The 25,402-nt window shown below is 42.6% G+C and overlaps 2 protein-coding genes across 12 annotated transcripts in view; both read left to right on the plus strand.

The window, feature by feature from the left end:
• The first annotated feature begins 1,972 nt into the window (after positions 1-1,972).
• On the plus strand, positions 1,973-3,028 carry LOC100410792 (small ribosomal subunit protein eS1). The gene has a single exon (XM_035296235.3). It carries the CDS (start codon positions 1,999-2,001, stop codon positions 2,791-2,793), a length of 795 nt encoding a protein of 264 aa, XP_035152126.1. The 5' UTR covers positions 1,973-1,998; the 3' UTR covers positions 2,794-3,028.
• Positions 3,029-11,723: 8,695 nt separating this feature from the next.
• MRAP2 (melanocortin 2 receptor accessory protein 2) overlaps positions 11,724-25,402 on the plus strand; it is a 60,963-nt gene continuing 47,284 nt past the window's right edge. The window contains exons 1-4 of one of the 11 annotated variants that reach the window (XM_078369712.1): positions 12,278-12,428; positions 19,026-19,058; positions 22,437-22,584; positions 23,489-23,693. In XM_078369712.1, coding sequence (XP_078225838.1) covers positions 23,662-23,693 — 32 coding nt within the window. In that variant the 5' untranslated portion in view covers positions 12,278-12,428; positions 19,026-19,058; positions 22,437-22,584; positions 23,489-23,661. Of the gene's footprint in view, positions 11,936-12,277; positions 12,429-19,025; positions 19,059-22,436; positions 22,585-23,488; positions 23,694-25,402 lie in introns of those variants that run through there. The other 10 variants (XM_035296245.3, XM_035296246.3, XM_035296250.3 and 7 more) reach the window with 10 other exon arrangements.

Here is a 25,402-nt window from a genome sequence, read left to right on the forward strand (position 1 = left end):
AATCCTCCCACCTCAGCCTCCTAAGTAGCTAGGACTAGAGGTCTCTGTCCCTAGGTTTGGCTAATTAAAAAAAAATTTTTTTTTTTTTTTTGGTAGAGACAGGGTCTTGCTGTGTTATCCAGGCTGGGCTTGAACTCCTGACCTCCTTCCACATCCTGACCTGCTAGTCCTGCACATTTTACCAAACATTTATGTTGTCAATACACAGATCTTTACCTTATTATTCCAGTTTCTTAGAAGTCATATGAAACACCAGAACTTCCCATTTCTAAGGTACTATAACTTCACAAGAACAGCATATTTTAAAAACACAGTATAAGACTAGTGTTTGTTTCTTGTGAGTTGTGGTTATCCATTAATAAACACTGATAAAACATATGTTATGTGCCAGACATGGGGTATTCAAACATGAGTAAGAGGTAATGTCAGCCTTTGAGAACTTCTTAGCTTAGAAATTAAAATATATTAGGCTTGTAGACAGCATTGCTCCTTTCTGCAACTTTTCTTTGTAACATAAAATATGTGGTAATTTTTAGGAAACTCAGGATATGTTGCCCACTCCAGAAGTCTGAGGTGGGACTACAGGAATACGAGCTCCTCTCCACATGCAGGGGCCCTGGGTGAGGTAATATGGCAGGTGTGGAGCAATGGAGCAGGAGCCACCAGGGCTGAGTTTTCATATTTATTTATTTGTTTGTTTGTTTTTGAGATAGAGTCTTGCTCTGTTGCCCAGGCTGGAGTGCAGCTGTGCAGTCACAGCTCACTGCAGCCTCGAAATGCTGGGCTCCAACAATCCTCCTACCTCATCCTCTGGAATAGCTGGGACTACAGGTATGTGCCAATATGCCCTGCTAATTTATAATTTTTTTGGAGTCAAGATCTTACTATGTTATCCAGGCTGATGTTGGACTCTTGAGCCCAAGTGATCCTCCAGCTTCAGCCTCCCAAAGTGCCAGTAGCCATCCCACCCACATGGGCTGAGTTGTCATTCTTCCTCAACCTGCTGTGTGTTCCTGGGGAGGTCATTGAACCTTTTTAAGTTTTAGTTTCTTCATTCTTAGCAGGGAAAATATCTGCTCTACATGTCTCAGGCAATCATCATGGAGTCAGATAAGAAAACATATGTGAATCATTTTGAATGATTTTTAGGCATGGATTTTTGTCTGTTTGTTCACTCTCGGAGCCCTAGCATCTAAAACAATGCCTGAATCATGATGAATTCACAATACAAATTTATTGAATGCATGCACATCAAAATAAAAGAACTCACCTTCTCACTTTAAACTATTCAATACTATGGTAATCAATTATATTCTATTTTACCAAAGGAAAACACTCATTATATATAACTTCTAGAGTCACTGCTTCTCAGGGCTGGAAGGGATCTTAATGAGTACATAATCCAGCTTTGCAGGTTGATGAATGCCTCAACTCTGTCCTTGCCAGGTGCTTATCCAGCCTGTTACAAATCACAGCCACCAAGGGGGCACCCTCTGGGCCCCTGGCAGAAGTTCCCCTCACTCAGCTGAAGCCTGCCTTCACCTGAGGCCACAGAGAAAGTCTCCCTCAGCTTCTGGGCCTTTAGACATTTGAAGACAGTTATCACCTCTCCCTGCCCTCAGATTTATCATGTCCAGGCTAAATGGGATGATTTCTTATTTATAAACATAAGGCATTTAATAATTACATATGTTATTAAAAAGATAAGGAGAAATTTATGGTTTTTAACAAAAATGACAACAAAAACTTTTATTGGTATATGTCTGCTGTTACCCACAGAGGGCCCTTGCTTGCAAAGCTAAATATTGCTTGACCTACCCGTTGGTAGACATCTGAAAAATTTCTGCAAATGTGAAATGAATATTAAGGTACAGAGAGGATAACTATATTTTGTAATATCTGTCATATAGCTGTATCTTTTATCATATCTGCCTTTATATAAGATAATTATAAATATCGGACTTCCACTTCCGCCCTTTTGGCTCTCTGAGCAGCACCATGGCGGTTGGCAAGAACAAGCGCCTTACGAAAGGCGGTAAAAAGGGAGCCAAGAAGAAAGTGGTTGATCCATTTTCTAAGAAAGATTGGTATGATGTGAAAGCACCCGCTATGTTCAATATAAGAAATATTGGAAAGACGCTAGTCACCAGGACCCAAGGAACCAAAATTGCATCTGATGGCCTCAAGGGTCGAGTGTTTGAAGTTAGTCTTGCTGATTTGCAGAATGATGAAGTTGCATTTAGAAAATTCAAGCTGATTACTGAAGATGTTCAGGGCAAAAACTGCCTGACTAACTTCCATGGCATGGATCTTACCCGTGACAAAATGTGTTCCATGGTCAAAAAATGGCAGACAATGATTGAAGCTCATGTTGATGTCAAGACTACCGATGGTTACTTGCTTCGTCTGTTCTGTGTTGGTTTTACTAAAAAACGCAACAATCAGATACGGAAGACCTCTTATGCTCAGCACCAACAGGTCCGCCAAATCCGGAAGAAGATGATGGAAATCATGACCCGAGAGGTGCAGACAAATGACTTGAAAGAAGTGGTCAATAAATTGATTCCAGACAGCATTGGGAAAGACATAGAAAAGGCTTGCCAATCTATTTATCCTCTCCATGATGTCTTCGTTAGAAAAGTAAAAATGCTGAAGAAGCCCAAGTTTGAATTGGGAAAACTCATGGAGCTTCATGGTGAAGGCAGTAGTTCTGGAAAAGCCACTGGGGATGAGACAGGTGCTAAAGTTGAACGAGCTGATGGATATGAACCACCAGTCCAAGAATCTGTTTAAAATTCAGACTTATAATAGTGGCAAATAAAATGTGTGGCAAATAAAATGTCTTATTTGTGGCCAGGCGTGGTGGCTCACGCCTGTAATCCTAGCACTTTGGGAGGCTGAGGTGGGTGGATCACCTGAGGTCGGGAGTTCAGAACCAGCCTGGTTATCATGGTGAAAGCCCATCTTTATTTTAAAAAATAAAATAAAATAAAATAAAGTCTATTTGCAAAAAAAAAAAAAAAAAAAAGATAATTATAAATATCATTGCAGCAATAGCTACAATAGAAAAAAATCTGGAGTCTACCTAAATGTCTGTCAATAATGAGATAGTTAAATAAATTACGGTGTCTACTCAGCCATTAACAGTTGATATTTGGATTCAGGTGCAGTGGTGTCTGCCTATAGTACTGGCTACTCAGGAGGCTGAGGTGGGAGGATCATTTGAGCCCTGGAATTTAAGGTCAGCTTAGGTAATATAGCAAAACACCCCTCTCAAAAAAGACTTGAGGCTTATAAAATTATATAATAATATAGAAAATACCTATAATATAATGGAATTATGTGGGAAAAAGCAATATACTCATTTAAAGGTATTATAGGATATGGTTTGGCTCTGTGTCCCCACCCAAATCTCATGTTGAATTGTAATTTCCAGTGGGAGGTTGGAGGAGATTGAATCACTGGGGTGAATTTCTCCCTTGACTTTCTTGTGATAGAGTTCTCACAAGATCTGGTTTTTTGAAGTTATGTAGCACCCCACTCCTTCTCTCTCTCTCTCTCTCTCCTGCTGGCCATATGAAGATGTGCTTGCTTCTTTTTTACCTTCTACCATGATTGTAAGTTTTCTGAGGCTTCCCCAGAAGCAGAAGCCTGTATAGCCCACAGAACCAAGAGCTGATTAAACCTCTTTTCTTGACAAATTGTCCAGTCTCAGGTATGTCTGTATAGCAGTTCAAGAATGGACTAATACACCAAATGGTTACTATGTAAACAGCCATGTTTTACAATGGTCTAAGAGTAAATGCAATATGTTAAGTAAAATACGACTGATACAGAAAGACAAATATCTCATTCTCTCACTTATATATAAGAGCAAAAAACAATATATTGAACTCATGGAGATATAGAGCAGAATGATGGTTCGCAGACACTGGGAAGGGTAATGGGGAGAGAGGATAAAGAGGAGTTGATTAATGGGTACAAAAATATAGTTAGATAAAGAAAAAAAACCTAGTGTTCAATAACCCAGTAGGTCGACTATAGTTTACAATAGCTTATTGTGTATTTCAAAATAACTAAAAAGTAGAATTAGAATGTTCCTAAGACAAAGAAATGTTAATGCTTCAGGTTATGGATATCCCAATTACCCTGCTTTGATCATTACATACTGTTACACTGGTACCAAATATTACATGTACCCCATAAATATTTATAACTATTATATATGTATAAAAATTAAAAATAAAAAATGTTTAAATTAATAAAAGTACAAAATGCTATCATTGGTGGTTTTCTAGTAGTGAAGTTATAGATGATTTTTTCTTCTATTTGGTTTTCCAAAAGGTGCTATTACCTTTAAATAATAAAAAATTTAAATATTCCTTATTTATTTATTTATTTATTGTTTTTTGAGACTGAGTCTCACTTTGTTGCCCAGGCTGGAGTGAAGTGGCGCAATCTTGGCTCACCACAACCTCCACCTCCTGGGTTCAAGCAATTCTCCTGCCACAGCCTCCTGAGTAGCTGGTACTACAGGTGTGCACCACCATGCCCGGCTAATTTTTGTATTTTTAGTAGAGACAAGGTTTCACTATGTTGTTGACCGGGCTGGTCTAGAAATCCTGACCTCGTGATCTGCCCTTCTCGGCTTCCCAAAGTGCTGGATTACAAGCGTGAGCCACCATGTCCAGCCCAATATTTCTTATTTATTTCAACATTTATTTCTGAGATTTTATACACAGACACATATACCCAGATACACACATACACACACACACACACACAGCTCCTTATTATTCATCTTCTTCACATTGAGTCAGTTTCTGCAAAATGGGCATGAATTTTGGTAGGATCAGAAATGTTAAAAATAGCATTAGAGATAATTTGAGAAGAGGCAGAAGAATGCTGAATGCTTTCAACATGTAGATAGTGATCACAGATTATCTTTGAGGTAAAGGAACTAGGAAGGGAAAAGTGATCCTCAGCGGCAGATGAAACCACCCAGGGCTGCACGCCCTCATCTTCCCCTCACTGCATAGACAGTTGTGCAGGCATGTGGGAAAGAGAGGGGGCATGAGTATGTGTGGACTCCCCCAACACAGCTGTAACAGCCAATGTCTAGGCTCAATGTATTTCTCCATCTTGGAATACCTCTGTCATGCCTTATATTGGCTGTGACACAAGTGAAGCTATAGCAAGAAGCAAGGCAGCAGGACAAGCTAGTCTCTCTTTTCCATTTGCTCTCTGAGAGTGGCTGAGCTCTGTGCCAATAAACCAAAGCTTCCTCATTATTGTGTGATAGTAATCAAGAAGCTATCAGGATTTCACTTCAAAATGCACCAATTCAATTTCGAGGGAAAGAAATTTGCAAGTGTTAGAGCCTAGGGCTCCATGTGATCACCATGAGGCTACAGTTTCTCCTCAGTGTGCCGTCTCTTTCTCTGGTAGTGCAAAATGAATTTTAGTTGGCATTTCAGCGTGGCTCACAGCTTTGTCTTCTTGATTGAACGCCAAGCATGAGCTAAAATATATCAGATGTTTTGTCTGCCTAGTGCCATGCTGTGTGGGTGGAAGTCTGTGCAGTTCTACTGAAGGAACAAAACAATAGGATTAGCAGCAAAAGGGAAGCTTCGAGTAAATGATTAAACATTGGAAGGGAAAGGAAAAATGAATATTACCAGGAGGTAGGGGCTGAGGTCCTGTATGTATGTGTCTGCAGGGGTGTGCGGTGCCCTGGCATGTGTTCCCTGGAATAAAAAGGAATGATTAGCAAGTGAAAACAGTATACATATATTCAGGAATAATTGTGCTAATTAGAAAAGACCAATAGTATAAAACCAAGACAAAGCAAGTGAAATCCAATTTATGCCAAAGAGCAAGAAAAAAGTTTATAATATGCAGTAAACCCTTGAATCACCTAAGAAAGAAATGGGCAGATAATTATTGCCATTAATGAGATGGGAGCGATTCACGGTGAGAACACGACCATCTGCAGCCTGCACTCGTCACATCTTGGAAGCCTCCAGGTTTTTGAACACTCAATCCTCCTATTTATTTTCTGAAACTTAATTGAGCAGAAGGATGAAACTATATCCTTGATATGAGTTGTACTTGCTGCTTCCTGGGATGGCTTCAGCTAGCAGAATTCCTGGGTTCTGTGTGTGTGTGTGTGTGTTTGGCCTTTGATTTGACTGGATGATAGATTATCCTAGTCTTTAAGGAAACAAGGAAACAATAGTTTCCTTAGAGATGTTACTGTGTCATACAATGTATTTTAACATCTGAAAACAACGTCAGTTTTTCTTTCTCATCACTTTCTTCACTTGGTCCGGGCTTTGCTGTTGGACTCAATATAGAAAAGCCAGGCTTCCCATGGCCAGACATATTAACTATCAAGGATGTGTCCTTCTCTGAGACAAGTCTTGATTTTACTGCTTCCTGCTGGGCCTGAGTGCTGGCACTGGTCCTAATCAATTGGAAAATAAACGGAACTGCCCAGGTCTTGAGTTAACACTGAACCCCTGTTTTCCTGATACTGAGAGCTGCTAGCTGGCCCACTGCCAAGAGACCATGGCAGAGCTCATGTTCCCTTATTTTCTCTCTTACTTTTCTCCATCTCCTCTCCACCTCTGCTGTAATGCCTCTGGGCATTTTCTCGGTTCACTCTGTTTTCAGATCTTTCTTTATTACTCAGACTCCTGGGAACATTCTTGCTGGGTTTCACTGCTGTGTATTTTTTCCATAAAAGACTTCTTAACTAGATGGTGTTACCTTGAACAAATGAAAGGGAATATATTTTATATTTTCTTTTGTATCCACCCTGGCCCTCCAGCCCTTCAGTTCCCCAACCCCAGAAGGGTCCAGGACCATGAAGATACTGATCATTGAATGACTAAATAATTAAATTTTCCGAAAAATAATTCAGGGTTTTTTTTTTCTCCAGAAGTTCTCTTGATTTATTTTCTTACTCTTTATTATTTTATTTCATCAATTATTTCCTCTCTCAACTCTTATCTTCAACCTCTCTTCCTTTGGGGTCCTTTTCCTCAATCTAGAAACATGTTTATGTCTCTCATCTGAAACAAATGGATAAAGACAAAACAAAACAAGCACAAGCTTTCTCTTGACTCTACATCCCACTGGCTTATTCAACATTTGTTTCTTGTGCCTACTATGTGCACTGTTCTGGGGGCTACATGGAGGCAGACCAGTTGCTTCTCTCATGGAGCTAGGGAGAGGACTCAGATAAAAAATACATATATACAAGAAAAGCTCCAGCTACAGCTCTGTTATTCAGGCCTAGACCATTTGGAGCCTTAATTAGAAGACCTTCCGCTGGCCCTTCCAGCAGGCTGATTTAGCTTTGGCAACTGGGCATGGGCTGGATATTAGTACTCCTGATCTCCTGCTTCCCCTAAATGTGCACAAGGGCCCTCATCAGCCCCATTCTCCTCCTTCCTCTCAAGCCTGCTTAGAAGAATAGCCTGTAATTGCACTACCTACTCTTTAACCAGTAGCAACCTGGCCTCAACGCCTATCACATGACCTCCAGGCTAGGGTCCATGGGATTTGGTTCCTAAGTACATGTCCTTGGGTCTTAGACATTATTGACCATTTCTCCACTGGGTTCCACCTCCTCTTGTTCACCTCTGTGTCCCTAGTTGCTGTTTCTGACATCAGCCCTCTTCTCTTCTCACTTTATGTTTCCAAGAACTAATCTCACCCATCCCCAAGCTTTAATCACACCACTTCACTGATGGACCCCAGGCTGTCTTCAGATCTTCACATCCCAAGTCCCAAGGCCTGGCTTCATGGGCTTATGACTAATGCAGTGGACATGGTGCTTAGAAGGGCCCTTCCCTTGGGATATAATGCTCTGTGGTCACCATCTTGGAATGCTTAAAATGTTATCATTGAAATTTGAATTGGTATTCTATAAGTCTATTAGTCTGCTCGGGCTACCATAACCATATACCACAGGCTGGGTGGCTTAACCAATAGAAATGTATTTTCCCACAATTCTGGAACTGAAGGCCAAAAGCAAGGTGCTAGCAGGGTAGGTTTCCTCTGAGGGCCGTCAGGAAAGGCTCTGTTCCAGGCGTCTTTCCTTGCCTTACAGACAGCCACCCCATGCCACCTCTTCACGCTGGCATCTTTCTGTATCCATAGGCCCCTCGGTGTCTCTCTGTATACTAGTATCTTCTTATAACACCGGTCAGATTGGACCAGTCAGAGGGCCCACCTATATGTGACCTCATTAAACCTAATCACCTTTTTAAAGGTCCTATCTCCAAATACAGTCACATTCTGAGGTACTGATGCTTAGGACATATGAATTTTGGGGGACACCATTCAGCCCATTGCAGTGATTGAAGTCAGATGAAGCAATGAAGTATGCATTTACGGCTTAGAGTTGTGGCTCTCTGTGGTCTTGCTTTCTGCCACCTTCTCGGGACACACTCTTAGCTGCCTCCCTGTCTCCTGGCCTTCTGGCCACTGAGCAACCCCTTCCTTCCATCCTTGGAGGGCACATGGGTGCAGGTGCTGGGAGGACGAGGGTCTTAGCTATCCTTGCCCAGGGATGTCAGTGCCACTATGTGTTTGCAGGTGTTTTGGCAGGGGCGAGCATTGCACCCACCCTACTCCAGGTATCCAGCATATCTTGACTGATGTTGCAATTCCTTGGGATTTTTTGTAGTCCACGGACCAATGGAAGTCTGTGGGAAAGGAAAGTGACTTCCCCACTTCCTAGCCCTGGGTCATTCAGCCTCTTGGAGAATTTGACTAAAGTTAGATAACCTCTACCCTGAAAAACTGACATACATAGACAGCCATGATTCTTTATACATATTAAGGGGTAATGAACTTCATAAACTACTCTGCACCTCTTGTGATTTGGCCCTGCTTACCTTTCCAGCCTCATGTTAACTCTGCTCTCACCATGCTGCAGCCCTCCTGAATCAGCATAGCCATTCTCTGAATGCACTGTATTCTTCCATGCTTGTGTTTTTGCAAGTACTCTTTCCTCTGTCTACCATATGCTTTCCTTCATTATCATTGTAACAAACTTCAAAATTAAAATTACATTCTAGAGATTCTTCTTAGAGAATCCTTACTGTCATCTCCTACTTCCCATAACCTAAGGTAAAACCAAGTGTTCCTCTAGGGCCTCCATGACTCTAAAAGGTTTATAATACTCACTTTTCATTATTTCCTTACCTTTGACCTTTCTACAGGATGGTGAGCATTTCGAGGACAAGGACTGCTTTAATCATTACAGTTTTCCTGGTGTCTAGGACAGAGCTGAGCATAATAAATATTTGCAAATATTTGTTGAAACATCAAATGAATGCATTCATTCATGAATTACTGAATGAGGAGAAGTATGAGCTTGTGGTGAGTTCATTTTGGAGCCAAACAGTGCTGCGTTTAAATCCTGGCTCTCTTGAAGACTAATATTGAAGACTAAGAGAAATTACTGTAAAGCCTCAGTTTTCTAATCTCAAAGTAGGGCAAATGGAATTTACCTTAAGGCAAACCATCGTCAACTTATATTGATGAACAATAGCTATAGCCACATATAACTCACTCCTGTTACTAAATTTCTGTGAGTTATCTTGGAATGAAAAGACAAAATTAAAAGAAAATGAAGCTGTATTCTTGCAGTTTAATTTATTAACAACAGTAAAAATATATTCATTGACTGTCTTCTGGGTAGAAGACATTATGCTAGGACCTGCAGAGAAATTAAATATAAATTAATATTTGGCCTGTGGAGGAGTTAAGATATACAGTATAGGCTAAATTCAAAAATAAAGTAGAAAATGTCAGGTGCCATAAGGGAAGTATCAGATTTTAGATTAAGGGTTCATTTGTAGCTGAGACAATGAGGAAGGCTTTCTGGGAGAAGTGGTATTTGAGAGGAACCCTGAAGGAAAGATCAAAAGACATTTGCTGACAGTGGAGGAAGGAAAACAATGAATGTAACCATGGGGAGGTGGTACCTAGGAGAGAACTGTGGGCTCTGCCCTCCTATTGATGTCATTCTTTCATCAGATGCTGCAGTTTCAGCTTCTGAAACTAATGGTTAGTGACCTGCCTTTTTCACAAAGTACAATGTGCCCTGATTTTCTGTCTGGAGCCGTTGACACTCTGCCCAGAACAAGGCCACCTGATGCTAACAGCTAAGGCAGAAACTATCCTGTTCATGCCGTAGCCTCTCAGAAGCGGCAGTTCTGTCACTCTGCTTCATGATGCCGTGAAGACACTTGGCATAGGCTCTACTGCAGGGGTGAGGAATCACATCCCCACAAACAGGAATGTGCAACTGGAACCTGTGAGGACACTTGGGGAATGACTAACAAATCTTATCACAGATCGTCAAGTTATGTTATTTAGAATTAAACTGCTTGTGGATGAGACAGAAGATATACGCACATGCTATAAAGATGGTTTTCTCTAATGATCAGTGATGATGAGCTTTTTTTCATATGTTTGTTGTTGGCTGCATAAATGTCTTTTTTGAGAAGTATCTTTTCATATCCTTCACTCATTTTTTGGGGGGGTTGTTGGTTTTGTTATTGTAAACTTGTTTAAGTTCCTTGTAGATTCTGGGTATTAGACCTTTGTCAGATGGATAGATTGCAAAAATGTTCTCCCATTCTGTAGGTTGCCTGTTCACTCCAAATGCCCACCAGTGATAGACTGGCTAAAGAAAATGAGGCACATATACACAATGGAATACTATGCAGCCATAAAAAGAATGAGTTCATGTCCTTTGCAGGGACATGGATGACGCTGGAAACCATCATTCTCAGCAAACTAACACAGGAATAGAAAACCAAGCACCGCATGTTCTCACTCATAAGTGGGAGTTGAACAATGAGAACACATGGACACAGGGAGGGGAACAACACACACTGGGGCCAGTCAGGGTGTGGGGGCAAGAGGAGGGATAGCATTAGGACAAATACCTAATGCATGTGGGGCTTAAAACCTAGATGACAAGTTGATAGGTGCAGCAAGCCACCATGGCACATATATACCTATATAATAAACCTGCACATTCTGCACATGTATCCCACAACTTAAAGTAAAATTTAAAAAAAGAAAAAAAAGATGATTTTCAAAATATTTCATTGTACACCTGGTAATGAAACTGAGCTTAAGAAAAAAAAACAAATCAGTGATGAAATGTCATTTCCAGGAATCCTGTTCTGGCACCTCCAGATTGAGTTCATCACACTGTCACCAGCCTGCATGGGTGCTGCACTTCCCCTGTTACTGTATAATCGTGGCTTACCTGTGGTTCTGAGACACCAGACTTCCTAACCTTGAAGGCAAGCTCCTCTATTGACTAACATATGACCTTGGGCAGTTCCTTTAACCTTCCTAATCTGTAGTTTCTCATCCGTAAAATAGAAATGGTGGTAATACCTGTCTAATATGGCATATGGAGAGTAGTAAAAAAAAAAAAAAAAAAGAGCAGGTGCAATAAAGAACATCTCCGTGCCTGCCACCCAGCAAGGGCTTTCTCTCCAGATACCAGCGTAACTTCTCATCTCCTTTAGATCTTTACTCCACTGTGAGGCCATCTTTGACCATCCCATTTAAAAATGTACCCCCTATTACCAAATATTATCCCATTTCCTCCCTTCTTTTTTGTCCACCGCACTTCATTACTGTCTCCCATACTATATATTTTAGTTATTTCTTATCTTTATGCCTGTCTCTTCAGTAGAACGCAAGCACCAAGCCTCTTCATCCCCAGCTCCCAGATCAATGCCTGGCGTGCAACATGGACTCAAGGGAGGAAGAGATGAGCCAGCTCTGCTATGAATTACTCCCGGCCCAGTGCTAGCCCTTTAGGACCCCATTTGAACATTCGACTGCCCTTTGACACCTGGACCAGTGGGCAGGAAGAGAAACTACCGAGGTAGTAATTGGAGCAGCACATTATTGGGCGGGCGGGGGGGGGAACTCTGGCTTTATGGAACTTGAACTCAATGCTGCCGATTTTTCAAAAATCTCCATTCATGCTGCCCCACTCCCTCTCGCTCAGCTAATGAGCTCCTGTTAGCCAAAGTTGGCTAGAGGGACACACTGCAGAGCCCTGGATAGCAAAGAATTCTTTGACTCAGGCTCTGACCCGGACTCGGAGGGGCAAATTGAGCAGGAAAAGGAACTGCAAAGCTCACCTCCTCTTGGCCAAGGCGGCCCCGGGCTGGGAGGCGGCTCCCGCGCTCCAGCCCCGGCCCCGGCGCCCTGCGCCGCCTCCGCCGCGGGTCGGGAGCGCGCGTCTCTGCAGCACCAAAGAGCCAGGAGCTACTCGTTCGCCCTGGGTGGTGGGAGGCAGCGGGGGCGGCGGCGTCGGCGTCGGCGTCGGCGGCGGCGGCGGCGCTAGCGAACCTCGGAGGAGCCAGGAGCAGGTACCAGGGCCGAGCCCACGGGCCGGGGCGCGCCAGCCGGTCACTACAGGCGGGACAGGGCGCCCAGAGCCGAGCAAAGCCTGGGCGCGGGGTGCGGGGCGCGTGCGGCTTCGGTCAAGGCAGTAGGGCTCGCTTGGGTTTGGGGGATGTCTTCAATATGGAGAGGTTGGAGAATGGGGTAGGGGGAGGAGAACTGGGGTGTGAGGACGCCCGGGGGAAGAGTGTGGACCCGGTGGAGAGCACCAAGTTTAAAACCTTCCCAGCAGCCCGCGGATGTGCTTGTGGACGCTGCTGGGCGTCCGAAAAGCCTGGAAGTGGCGGCGCTCGGGGCTTGGGTGGGCTTCCTCCCCTCCGCTCGGCCCTAGAGGCCGAGGCACAACGTTTCCCGCAGCTGAGAAAACTTTCATTGCTCTGGTCCTCCTGCAGCCTCGGTGCCCTGCAACTGAGAGACCCCCCCTGGACCGGGAAAATGTGCCGGCCCCTGGCCCCCGGCGCGCACCCATGCATTGGGCGGGTTCTCAGGTGATCCCTGGCTTGACAGTTGCTCATTCTTTTCGTTTGGACTGGGGAGCCTGCTCGCAGGTTATTTTACTGATTAGAGAGAAATAGGGGTTTCACAACACTTTTCCCGCCGCCCCCTCGCAACCCCCCGCGCCTCTTCCATCTTTTCTGTGTAATGAATTAAGGAAGGCAAAGAGTAGTCTCTGCAGAAATCTGTTTGGAGGCTTTGTGGTTTCTGCAGCTTGTGATATTGACAACAGTGAAACACTGGTATTTTGAAAGCAAAGGAAGCTTGAGGGAAAGTGTCCAGGGAGACGGGGGAAGGGAACTCTCATGCGTAAATTAATTCTTACGAAAACTCCAAAAGTAAGTAGTAATATTTTCAGTTTACAGGTGGAGAAAATTAGATTGCAATATTAAATACGTTTTCCAAGCTGACTCCCCCGCTTAAGTAATAGTGGGGAGTAGGGGTCTGGAAGCTAGAACTGTCTTTAGGTACATCGCATAGGGTACATCACCAAGAAGAGGTTCAGGAGAGTGACCTGGGCCTGCAAGGATAAGGTCGGGAAAGCCAGAGGCCCCCATGAGCTGCGGTGCCCACAAGGAATTTTGTTCTTATAAGGAAGATCATCCAGTGTTTATGGAAGAATAGGTGACATTAACAGGTGATAGGAAAAGGAAAAGTTGACCTCAGACTGTATCATTCTTTCAAAATGGGAAGGCCAACCTAAACCCCTTAAAGAGGGTCTCAAATCCTGAAACTGGACTGGATTGTTCAAAAAACAAATGGCAGACGTCCTAGAGTAGTGAAAGCAGTGACAGTCATCTTTGTGCAGGTATGAGGGATGAGAACAGACCCAAGAGACTTTTCATAAGAGGGAAACATTGAATCCTGGCAACCTTTTAGAACAAATTATTTAAGAAGATAGCTCAAAACTACTTTAGGAAGCATTTACAAAGACTTATGCTAAACGACTCCCTTCCCCTTTCTAGCAATCTGCTGGGCTAAAGATTAGGGTATGCTGTATCCAATTGTCTTCCAATGTGGGCTGTGACTCATTTAGGCTAATGATCAGTTTAGTGAATTGCAAACAGCGGTTTTTAAAACATGACGGCCAAGAGAAAGGAAGACAAGACGTCAGAGTGCATTGCATGAGCAAGGGAAAGTACCGTTTTGTGTAGCGTGCACTGGTGATTCATGTGTCCTCTTCTGTGTTGCTTATCCTGCTGCCTCTGCGTGAGTGTTCATACCAATCGCTGGCTGTCACCTTTCAGCCTTCCCGGATAGCCCTATTCTGGTCACAGTGGGGGTCTTTTTTTTGCCTTGCAAATTATATCATTGACATATTCTGGAAAGGTGTTGGCTTCCTCCTCCCCATTGCTGTTGGCCCCCAGATGCTAAGGTATTTTATCACATAAATAACATCTGTCCTTTGTAGCTTTCGCGGGAAATGTTTTTATTACTTGGAGTACAAAAAATATTTTAAGAACAATATTTTTATGATGTTTGTATAATATGTTTAAGCAACTATTATTATACTAAGCTATGATATTTAGAGGATGACTGAATAATGCCTCATTGTGTCATTTTCTGTCTAGTCTTTTTGTTTTTGTTTAATTTTTCTTATTTTGGCTTTTTTCCTAAGTTTTACTTTATTGACTTAGACAGGGTCTCACTCTGTCTCCCAGGCTGGAGTGCAGTGGCAAAATCCCAGCTCAACGCAGCCTCAATTTCCCAAGCTCAAGTGATCTTCCGCCTCAGCCTCCCAAGTAGCTAGGACTACAGGCGCGGGCCACCATGCACGGCTAATTTTTTATTATTTGTACAGATGGGGTTTCGTCCTGTTGCTCAGGCTGTTTTTGAACTCCTGGCCTCAAGTGATCTACCTGCCTCTACCTCCCAAAATGCTGGGATTAAATGCATGAGCCACAGTGTCTGGCTTACTTTTATATATATTTTTTTACTTTTTAATGTCTTAAGTGTGACAGCAACTTGGCTGGGTCTATGCACAGTCTACTTTCATTCTCACAGCAAAGTGACTTGTTATTTCCATTTTATAAATGGGAGGTTCCCAAAGCCAGGCACCTCTAAATAATTCAGGGACACCTACCCCCTCCCATCAGAAGACAATTTAAAGTGTGTCCTGCCTGTGCAGAGGCATTTCGTTATAGAACTGAACTAGGGTCTGCTCACCTGGCACAGTGAGACCAGGTGTCCACACTGAGGTTTGAACAGTAGAAAGGAAGGCGTTTATTTGCAGGGTGCCAAGCAAGGAGGATCGGACAATGAATCCTTAAATCCTGGCCTCCCTGATGGCTTGCAAGCAAGGATTTTTAAAGGCAGGGGTAAACTTCAGGAAAGAAGTTATAGGCAAAATCATAAATCAATACATGGAGGTTACACATTGGTTTTGCCCCAAAAGCGTGGGATATCTTGAAGTGGGGGCTTATAGGTTCTTGGGTAGATTCAAAGATTTTTCTATTTGCAGTTGGTTAAGGAAGAGAAGATTTGTTTGAAAATTTAGGGTCACCAGAAAAGAATGTTAGCTATAGTTCATGGCTGTGACTTGCTCCAGGTCCCTTATTTGATTATCAGGTTGCTTATTTACCTCTCAGAGCAAGCTAGGTGCCTGGACTGTACCTTGAAGGAACTCAAGATTTTCCTTTATTTTCATGATTGGGTGTGGGGAACCCCACAAGCCCCTAAGAGGGGTTCCCTGCTCCATCTCAATTTTATTTTATTTTGTTTTTTTAAATTTAAGATGGAATGTCACTCTGTTGCCCAGGCTGGAGTGCAGTGGTGCAGTCTCCGCTCACGGTAAGCTCTGCCTCCTGGGTTCAAGTGATTCTCATGCCCCAGCCTCCCAGGTAGTTGGGATTACAGGTACATACCACCATCCCCATCTAATTTTTATATTTTTAGTAGAGACAGCGTTTTATTTGTTGGCCAACCTGGTCTCGAACTCCTGACATCAAGTGATCCTCCTGCCTCGGCCTTCCAAAGTGCTGGAATTACAGATGTCAGCCACCATGCCTGGCCTCTGTCTTAATTTTATAAGGTCTCTAACGATACCTAAGGACAAGCAGGAGAAAGGGTAGAATACAATAAGGCCCTCTTCCTGTCCCTTCTTGGTATCAGTCATCAGGAGAAAGACATAGAGGGGATGTTTAATCAGTGTTGCAGCGGCAACTACAAATCTGGGAAAAAAATCTATGAGACCCATTTTGTATCTGGACAAGAGGTCCAGATGTTGGGCTCATAATAGGGTTAAAAGTCTACTTCTGCATTTAGACTCAAGGAGTAAATTTGAGCAGGCCCCACAAGTTGTGCTAGCCCAGAGTAGGTAATATATGCTTGGGTTAAAATAGTAGAATAGCAATCTCTGCTTAATGTTACATTTGCTTTTGACAAAGGAGACTTAGAGACAGAAACAGAACAGGAAGGAAAATGTTTATTTCCTCAGAGTGCAAGGGAGTCAGGCTTTATAAGACTGGCTCATCAAATAAAATCAAAAAATACTTGAAAGAAAATATTCTCCCAAATTGCCAAAATTCTCCATGTACATCAGTCTGTTGTTCATGACTGAAAACAACTTCCTCACACAATTATCGTATTACTAAAAGTTGTGGCTTGTTTCCAGACATCGCAGAGCAAACAATCAAGGGAAAAATGTTTTTTTTTAAGAGAGTGAGATGTGTTTGAAATTTTATTTTGGGGACCAACTTCCAGGCAGGATGATCATGTTATTTTTGCTTTATGTGAGGATACAAAGTGATTTTTTTGTTCTTGACTGGACTATGAGAAGTGGTTAGTCTTATTGGAAAGGGGAAAGTTGCATTTTCCTTGCAAACAGGATTCTTCAGTCCTTATAGTATTGTTGAGCTGTGAGGTGAAAAAGCAGAAGTTGAGATTATCTTTATGAGATGCTAAAATTATGCATGTTAAAATCTGATTTTAATTGTTGCTCATGTATCTGTTATCAAGACCTGTGTAATTTTTACTTCACTAGAGAACGTTAGTAAAATTGCATAACCCTTAAAGTAAAAGTAGTTTGTAAGCTTCAAATAATTCTCCCGCAAGGTGCATTTGTTTCCCTCTTGCATGTCGTTGGTAATAGTGAAAACAACCATTACTGGAAGGCAGAGCAGGCTGAGGGAGGAACTACTTAAGGATTAGTTTTGAAGTTGCCTGCTTGAACAAAAGAGAAAAATTAGGAGCTGAATGAGGGAAAGTGGATGTAAACATTTTCTGTCTTTTTACAAATCTTTGTATAGATTATTTCAGGAAATATAATTCTGTGTGGGAAAAAAAGAGAGAAAAATAAATTTAAGATCAACTATATCATATAAAACCTACATCAGATTCCTACCAGTGTCCCCACCCAAATCTCATCTTGAACTATAGTTCCCATAATCCCCATGTGTCATGGGAGGGACCTACTGGGAGGGATTTGAATCATGGGAGCAGATTGCCTCCATGCTGTTCTCATGATACTGAGTGAGTTTTCTTGAGATCTGATAGTTTCATAAGAGGCTTTCTCCTGCTTCACTATGGCTTCTCCTTGCTGCTGCCTTGTGAAGAAGGATGTGTTTCCTTCCCCTTCTGCTATGATTTTAAGTTTCCTGAGGCCTCCCTACCCATGTGGAACTGTGATTCAATGAAACCTCTTTCCTTTATAAATTACCTAGTATCAGGTATGTCTTTATTAGCAGCATGAGAATGGGCTAACACAGTAAATTGGTAGTGAGGTAGTAAGATGCTGCTATTAAAGATACTGGAAAATGTGGAAGCAACTTTGGAACTGAGTAATGGGCAGAGGTTGGAACAGTTTGGAAGGCTCAGAAGAAGACAGGAAAATGTGGGAAAGTTTGGAACATCCTAGAGACTTGTTGAATGGCTTTGACCAAAATGCTAATAGTGATATGGACAATGAAGTCCAGGCTGAGGTGATCTCAGATGGAGATGAGGAATTTGTTGGGAACTAGTGCAAAAGTGACTCTTTGCTGTGCTTTAGTAAAGACAATGGCAACATTTTATCCCTGCCCTAGAGATCTATGGATCATCAGAGAGATGATTTAGGGTATCTGGCGGAAGAAATTCCTAAACAGCAAAGTGTTCAAGAGGTGACAGAGCATAAAAGTTTGAAAATTTTGCAACCTGACAATGTGGTAGAAAGAAAAACCCATTTTCTGGGGAGAAATTCAAGCTGGCTGCAGAACTTTGCATAAGCAACAAAGAGCCAAGTGTTAATTTCCAAGACAATGGGGAAATGTCTCCAGGGCATGTCAAAGACCTTTGAAGCAGCTCCTCCTATCACAGGCCTGAAGGCCTAGGAGGAAAAAATGGTTTTGTGGGCTGGGCCCCCCTGCTGTGTGTAGTCTAGAGAGTTGGTGCCCTGCCAACCATTCCAGTCATGGCTAAAAGGGGCCAAGGTATAGCGTAGGTTGCAGCTTCAAAGGGTTCAAGCCCCAAGTCTTGGCTGCTTCCATTTGGTATTGAACCTGTGGGTGCACAGAGGACAAGAATTGAGATTTATGATCCTCCACCTAGATTTCAGATGATGTATGAAAATGCCAGGATGTCCAGTTGGACGTGTTCTTCAAGGGCAGAGCCCTCATGGAGAACCTCTGCTAGGGCAATCAGAAGGGGAGTATGGAATCAGAGCTCCCACACACATTCCCCAGTGGGGCACTGCCTAGTGGAGGTCTCAAAAGAGGGCCACTGTCCTCCAGTCACCAGAATGGTGGATCCACTGACAGCTTGCACTGTGCATCTGGAAAAGCCACAGACACTCAACACCAGCTGTGAAAGCAGCCAGGAGGGGGGCTGTACCCTACAAAGCCACAAGGGTGGAGCTTCCCAAAACTGTAGGAGCCCACCTCTTGCATCAATGTGACCTGGATATGAGACATGGAGTCAAAGGAGATTATTTCAGAGCTTTAAGATTTAATTACTGATTTATTGTATTTCTGACTTACATGGGGCCTGTACCCCTTCGTTTTGGCCAGTTTCTCCCATTTGTAACAGCTGTATTTATCCATTGCCTGTACCTGCATTGTATCTACGAAGTAACTAACTTGCTTTTGATTTTACAGGCTGATAGGCAGAAAGGACTTGGCTTGTCTCAGGTGAGAGTTTGGACTTGGACTTTTGAGTTAATGCTGGAATGAGTTAAGACTTTGTAACTGTTGGGAAGGCATGATTATGTTTTGAAAAGTGAGGGCATGAGATTTGGGAGGGGCCAAGAGTGTGATGATACGGTTAGGCTTTGTGTTCTCACCACATCTCATTTTGAACTGTAGTTCCCATAATCCCCACATGTTGTGGGAGGGACTTGGTAGGAGGTAATTGAATCATGGGGGCAGGTACCTGCATGCTGTTCTCCTGGTAGTGACTGAGTTCTCATGAGATCTGATGGTTTTATAAGGGGCTTTTTCCTCTTTTGCTTGGCACTTCTCCTTGCTGTCACCATGCAAAGCAGGATGTGTTTGCTTCCCTCTCCACCATGACCATAAGTTTCCTGAGGCCTCCTTAGCCATGCTGTACTGTGAATCTATTAAACCTCTTTCCTTTGTAAATTACCCAGTCTCAGGTATGTCTTCATTAGCAGTGTGAGAATGGAGTAAAAACTTCCTCTCCCAATGGGAGAGGAGAGTGAATCCATATTTCTAGGATTCTGAAGCAGAGGCCAAGCATGGCAGGAGCAAACATTTCTTTGGTTCTTACAATTTACTGTGTAACGTATCTGCACTTATTTAATATAAAACATAATCCTCCAGGTCTTGTAATACTGATGCTCCAGGAAGATGAACCAGGTATGTCCTGAGACTTTTGGGACTATTTGGCACTCTTAGACCTAGGCAAACTGAGGGATACTACATTCTTGCTCTTGCTTTATAAAGACCCTCTCTTCCGGCCAGGCCTCTCCCTGTAAGATGAGGAGGTGATGGGATGCCTTGAGCCTGCACTGCCCTTGCACCCCAAGTTCTGGTTTGCTTGTAATTGATTGTACTGAGGTGGCAGTGGCTGGGATAGGTGGAGAAACTATAAGAGCCACACACCCTAGTTTAAGACCCCCGGCCTCAGAAGATAAAATGGTCAATAGAAAGTTCAGCTTTTCTGCTGCTGTGTTTCAAGCTCTTAAATAAAGCACTACTTTAGTTTACATTTGCATTTCTGTGGAACAGAGCTGGAAGTACCTGGTACCTGTCCTTTTCACTTGTTTGCTACAAGAATGGTTTGGCCCAGGACCGTAATGAATGGTATGTGATATAGTGTATGCTGCTTGGAGACAGATACCACAAACCAAAAATACAAAGTAGTCTTGTTTGGCAAGTCATCCTCACAGCGAGTTAAGACGTGGCCAATCTCTCTTCTTAGTCTTATTGCGCCAAGTGTTTCAAAAACTCCGCTAAGTAGAATTTAAGTAGTGGTTGATTCCCTGGTATTGTTAAAATGGTCTAATTTGAAAGTTTAAAATCTTTAAAGTTTTAATTCGCCTAGCCAGGCTGTTTTAGAATAGCAGCTATATAAAGCAGTACAGTGATTCAGTGAGAGGCCAAGTCTGCCCTTTGGGAAGTCTGATGTATACTTTCTTGCTATTAAAATGAGAGATTCAGATAATCCATGAAATGGGATTTGAAAGAAGAAAGAGATCCTCATGTGCTGAAATAGTTGGAGAGATCTCCTTGGAGGAGGTGGTATCTGATATCTACCTTCTAGGGTAGACAGGAATCTGGAGAGGAGGGAGGGAAATACCTGCTTGCAGGTGGAACTGAATGGGCAAAAGTTCAGAGGACCATCTTTGAGGTTCCCCCAGCCCAGGTTCCTGTACCATCATGAGCCCTCCCTCTTTTAATGACCCTATTGTTTCTGTTGTCTGTGTCTTCATGCTTTTGTGTTACCCCTTAACCTGTGTGTGTGGGGGGTGGGGGGAGGTGTATTTGAAAGGGTGAAGTTCATTGTGGGGGAGAGGAGAGTTTGAAATACAAGCCTGAATTCTTTAAGAGCACAGTCTATATTCCTTGACTTGTTTACCTCTACTAAATATTTCATGGTTAAGTCACAGTGTTTAAAATATTCTTGTTGATCTGAATGGACTCATACTAATTTTAGTATTTTCAAAACTAGTGCCCTTTCTCCACGAGGGGCATATTTACAAGGCCTTAGTAGATGTGTTTGCTGAAGATAACATGTAGTGGGATAGATTAATGACATTTTGTAAATGTTTTCTTTTTTAAAAAATGTCTTTATTTTTCAGTTATAATAAGAGTGATTGGAATAAAGTCTTTTTTTGAGACAGAATCTCACTCTGTTGCCAGGCTGGAGTGCAGTGGCCAATCTTGGCTTCAAGCAATTCTCCTGCCTCAGCCTTCCAAGTAGCTAGGACTACACGTGTGTGCCACCACACCCAGCTAATTTTTGTATTTTCAGTAAAGATAGGGGTTTCACCATGTTGGCCAGGATGGTCTTGCTCTCTTGACCCCATGAACCACCCACCTCTGACTCCCAAAGTCCTGGAATTACAGGCGTGAGCCACCGCGACTGTCGGTGAGTCATTTTCAATGAACTTCCTAGGACAGATTAATTAATTCACCAAAGAAATTGTTTTTCTCAAATTAGTTTCAGCACCTATATTAATTTGCTAGGGCCACCATAACAAAATACCACAGACTGGGTAGCTTAAACCATAGGAATTTATTTTCTCACAGTTCTGGGGACTGGAAATCAAGATCAGGGTGCTAGTCATGTAGATTTCCTCCGCTGGTCCTAAGGGAAGCTCTGCTCCATGCCTCCCTCCTTGGCTTGTAGCTGCTGCCCTCTTGCTGACTCTTCACACGGTTGTCCCTCTGTGCATAGGCACCCCTGATGCCTTTCTCTGTGTGTCCTAATCTCCTCTTATTATGAAGATATTCTTCATAAGAGAATATTCTTATTATAATATTCTCATTTTAACTTAATTACCCCTTTAAAGGCCCTATTTCCACATGCAGTCACATTCTGATATATTGGGGGCTAGGGCTTCAACATATGGGTTTTGGGGGTGGGGACACAATTCAGTGCATACAGCACCATGTTCACATGGTAATGCAGTCAGGGCTCCACACCAGTGGTTCCACATCCATGGATTCAGCCAAACTGTGGATGGAAAATATATAAACAAAGAAAAGAATAGTTGACTCGATTTGAACAAAAAAGGATACTGAACATGCACAGACTTTTTTTTCCTTGTAATGTATTCCCTAAGTAATATAGGATAGCAACTATTTACATAGCATTTATAGTGTATTAGGTGTTATAAGTAATCTAGAGATGATTTAAAGCATACGGGAGGCTGTGCATAGGCTCTATGCAAATACTACACCATTTTATACTGGGGACTGGAGCATTGTGGATTTTCATATCTGAGAAGTCCTGGAACCAACCCCCCACAGATGCTAAGGAATGACTGTGTGTATATATGTATATACACACATTCATACATATATATATATTTTTTTTCACAGTGAATGACAGTAGTGACGCTGGACATGGGGCAGCCAAGACGAACTTGAATAAGGTATTGCTGGAGCTGTCAGGTGCACCTGATGAGGCTGCGAGGGCAGAGATCCAAATCTGCATTGAAGCCAATGAGGCCCTGATGAAGGACCTGGAGTAGGTGGCAAGCCTGCCCCCAAACCTTCTGTCCTCTGGAGCCACCTCCATGAATGACCTGCCCCCAGCCCTCACCCTTCATTAAAGATGAAGAATCCTGAAAAAAAAAAAAGTATTCCCACAGGCTGGGCAGAGTGGCTTACACCTGTAATTCTACCACTTTGAGAGGCTGGGGCGGCCAGATCACTTGAGGCCGGGAGTTTGAAACCAGCCTGGCCAACATGGTGAAATCCCATCTTTCCTAAAAATACAAGAATTAGCTGGGCATGGTGGCGCATGTCTGTAATCCGAGCTACTTGGGAGGTTTAAGCACGAGAATTGTTTGAACCCGGGGGACAGAGGTTGCAGTTAGCCAGGATCTTGCCTCTGCACTCCAGCCTGTATAAGGAGTGAGATTCTGTCTAAAAAAAAGTATACACACACACACAATGTATATATTCATGTGTGTGTGCTTTCACATGCATGTGAACACAGGCACACACCAATAATACAAATAGATACAGACCACTGAATTTGTAATACAAGTGAAAAGCAAACTGATATTTTGTTAAGTTACAGAATCATAGATCTGGAAGGACTTTCTCTACATCCCTTTCAGTTCTTTTCCTTTGTTTTTAAAGGGAGTGAATATTTCAGCCGTAGTAGGTAGCTCTCATGTGAATGCAGTAGACAGAGGCAGTGTCATCTGAACCCCCATGGAAGTGTCTGCCTGCTGTGAAAATACTGATGTCTGACTGCTAGCCCTCCTCTTTTGCAGAAGACTGCCTTCATTGTGAAATTATGTCTTCTCTACTTGGAGGGTGTTTCAGATAACTGTCTACAAAATGATAATTGTTCATAATAGTTGTTTTTAAAATTTGTCCTTACTTTGCAAAATAGAATTGCTGGCAACCCTGTATTCCAGGTCCATGAAATCTGGCTGATCTCCAGAAAACATTCCCCAGAGACTGGATGGAACCAGTTCAATGAGATTAAGGTGCTTCCTTTTTGTCAATGGGAAGCTGCTAATTTTAAATGTATTCCATGAGAAGAACCTGAAAGCTTTGGAATGATGATTTGCAGTGGACTCCTCCTGAAATGAATTGGCCTAATGACAGGTACAACAGAAGGTAAAGCTTATATAAAGGAGAAATTGGGAAGTAGCTCATGTGTTTCCAGGACTGGTCAGGGTGAGAGGACCATGAGCGGGCAAAGCACACATGTTCTCCCACCAGTCTATGACTCTCTCAGGGGTCAAAACGGGTGACTCCTCACAGCCTCGAGGGGCTGGTCCTTTTACTTGAAAGGCAATCCCAGAGGGCTGCTGAAAAGAGCAAAGCTGGATCCTTGAAGGTGGACCAGGGACGAAGGATTCACATGGCGGGGGCTGGGGGTGGGGGCGTGGTGCCCAAATGTCTCAGCACCGTCTGTGAGCCTCCGGGGTCCTCTTTTGATTTAGAGAGCTCTCATTACCCTCCCCTCAAGTGCTGTGATTAGAAAACACTGCTTATTTTTTAAAAATTCTTTTTATTATTTTATTTATTTTTAAGATAGTGTCTTGCTGTGTTGCTCAAGCTGGAGCACAGTGACATGATCTCAGCTCACTGCAATCTCTGCCTCCCAGGTTTAAGTAATTCTTGCGCCTCAACCTCTCAAGTAGCTGGGAAGCATGCACCACCATGCCCAGCTAATTTTTTTTTTTTTTGAGATGAAGTTTCACTCTTGTTGCCCAGGCTGGAGTGTGATGGCACAGTCTTGGCTCACAGCAACCTCCACCTCCCAGATTCAAGCAATTCTCCTGCCTCAGCCTCCCCAGTAGCTGGGATTACAGACCTGTGCCCCCACACCCAGCTAATTTTGTATTTTATGTACAGACGGGGTTTCTACATAATAGTGAGGCTGGTTGCAAACTCCTGACCTCAGGTAATCTGCCTGCCTTGGCCTCCCAAAGTGCTGGGATTACAGATATGAGGCACTGTGCCCAGCCAATTTTTGTATTTTTAGTAGAGACAGGGTTTTGCCATGTTGGCCAGGCTGGTCTCAAACTCCTGGACTCAAAGCAATCCACTTACCTCAGCCTCCGAAAGTACTGGGATTACAGGCATGATCCACCATGCCCGGCCTAAAAAAATTTTTTATAAACAATATTTAGAACTTTTTTGTATCTTGGTTAAATATCTATAATATAAAATGTACCATTTTTGAATGTACATTTCAGTGGCATTAAGTATATTTACCCTGTTGTACAACCATTACAACTATCCATTTCCAGAACTTTTTCATTATCTCAAACTGAAACTCTTTACTGGTAAATAATTTCCCATTTCCCCACCCTTAGCTCCTGATAACCACCATTCTGTTAGGTTGGTGCAAAAGTAATCATGGTTTTTGCCATTGAAAATATTTTCAAAAGCCACAATTATGTTTGCACCAACTCAATGCTTGCTGTCTCTAGGAATTTGGCTATTCTAGGTACCTCATATATGTAGAATCATGCAATATTTGTCCCTTTGTATGTGGCTTATTTCATTTAGCATAATATTTTCAACATTCATCAATGTTTCAAAACTTCATTCCTTTTTAAGGCTTAATATTGCATTGTGTATACATTTTATCATCCTTCTGTGATTGGACGCTTGGGTTGTTTCCACCTTTTGGCTATTGTGAATAATACAGTTATGAACATAGGTGTATATAAATATCTGTTCAAATCTCTGCTTTCAGTTCTTTTGGGTATATATCCAGAATTATAATTGTTATATCACATGGTTGTTCCATGTTTAAGTTTTTGAGAAACTGCTATACTTTCTTTCTCAGCAGCTAAAACTTTTAACATTCC

The sequence above is a fragment of the Callithrix jacchus genome, chromosome 4 (assembly GCF_049354715.1).
Source record: "Callithrix jacchus isolate 240 chromosome 4, calJac240_pri, whole genome shotgun sequence".
Taxonomy (NCBI): Eukaryota; Metazoa; Chordata; class Mammalia; order Primates; family Cebidae; genus Callithrix; species Callithrix jacchus.

Coding starts and splice junctions, on each gene's coding strand:
- LOC100410792 (XM_035296235.3), top strand. CDS start 1,999: ATGGCGGTTGGCAAGAACAAGCGCCTTACGAAAGGCGGTAAAAAGGGA.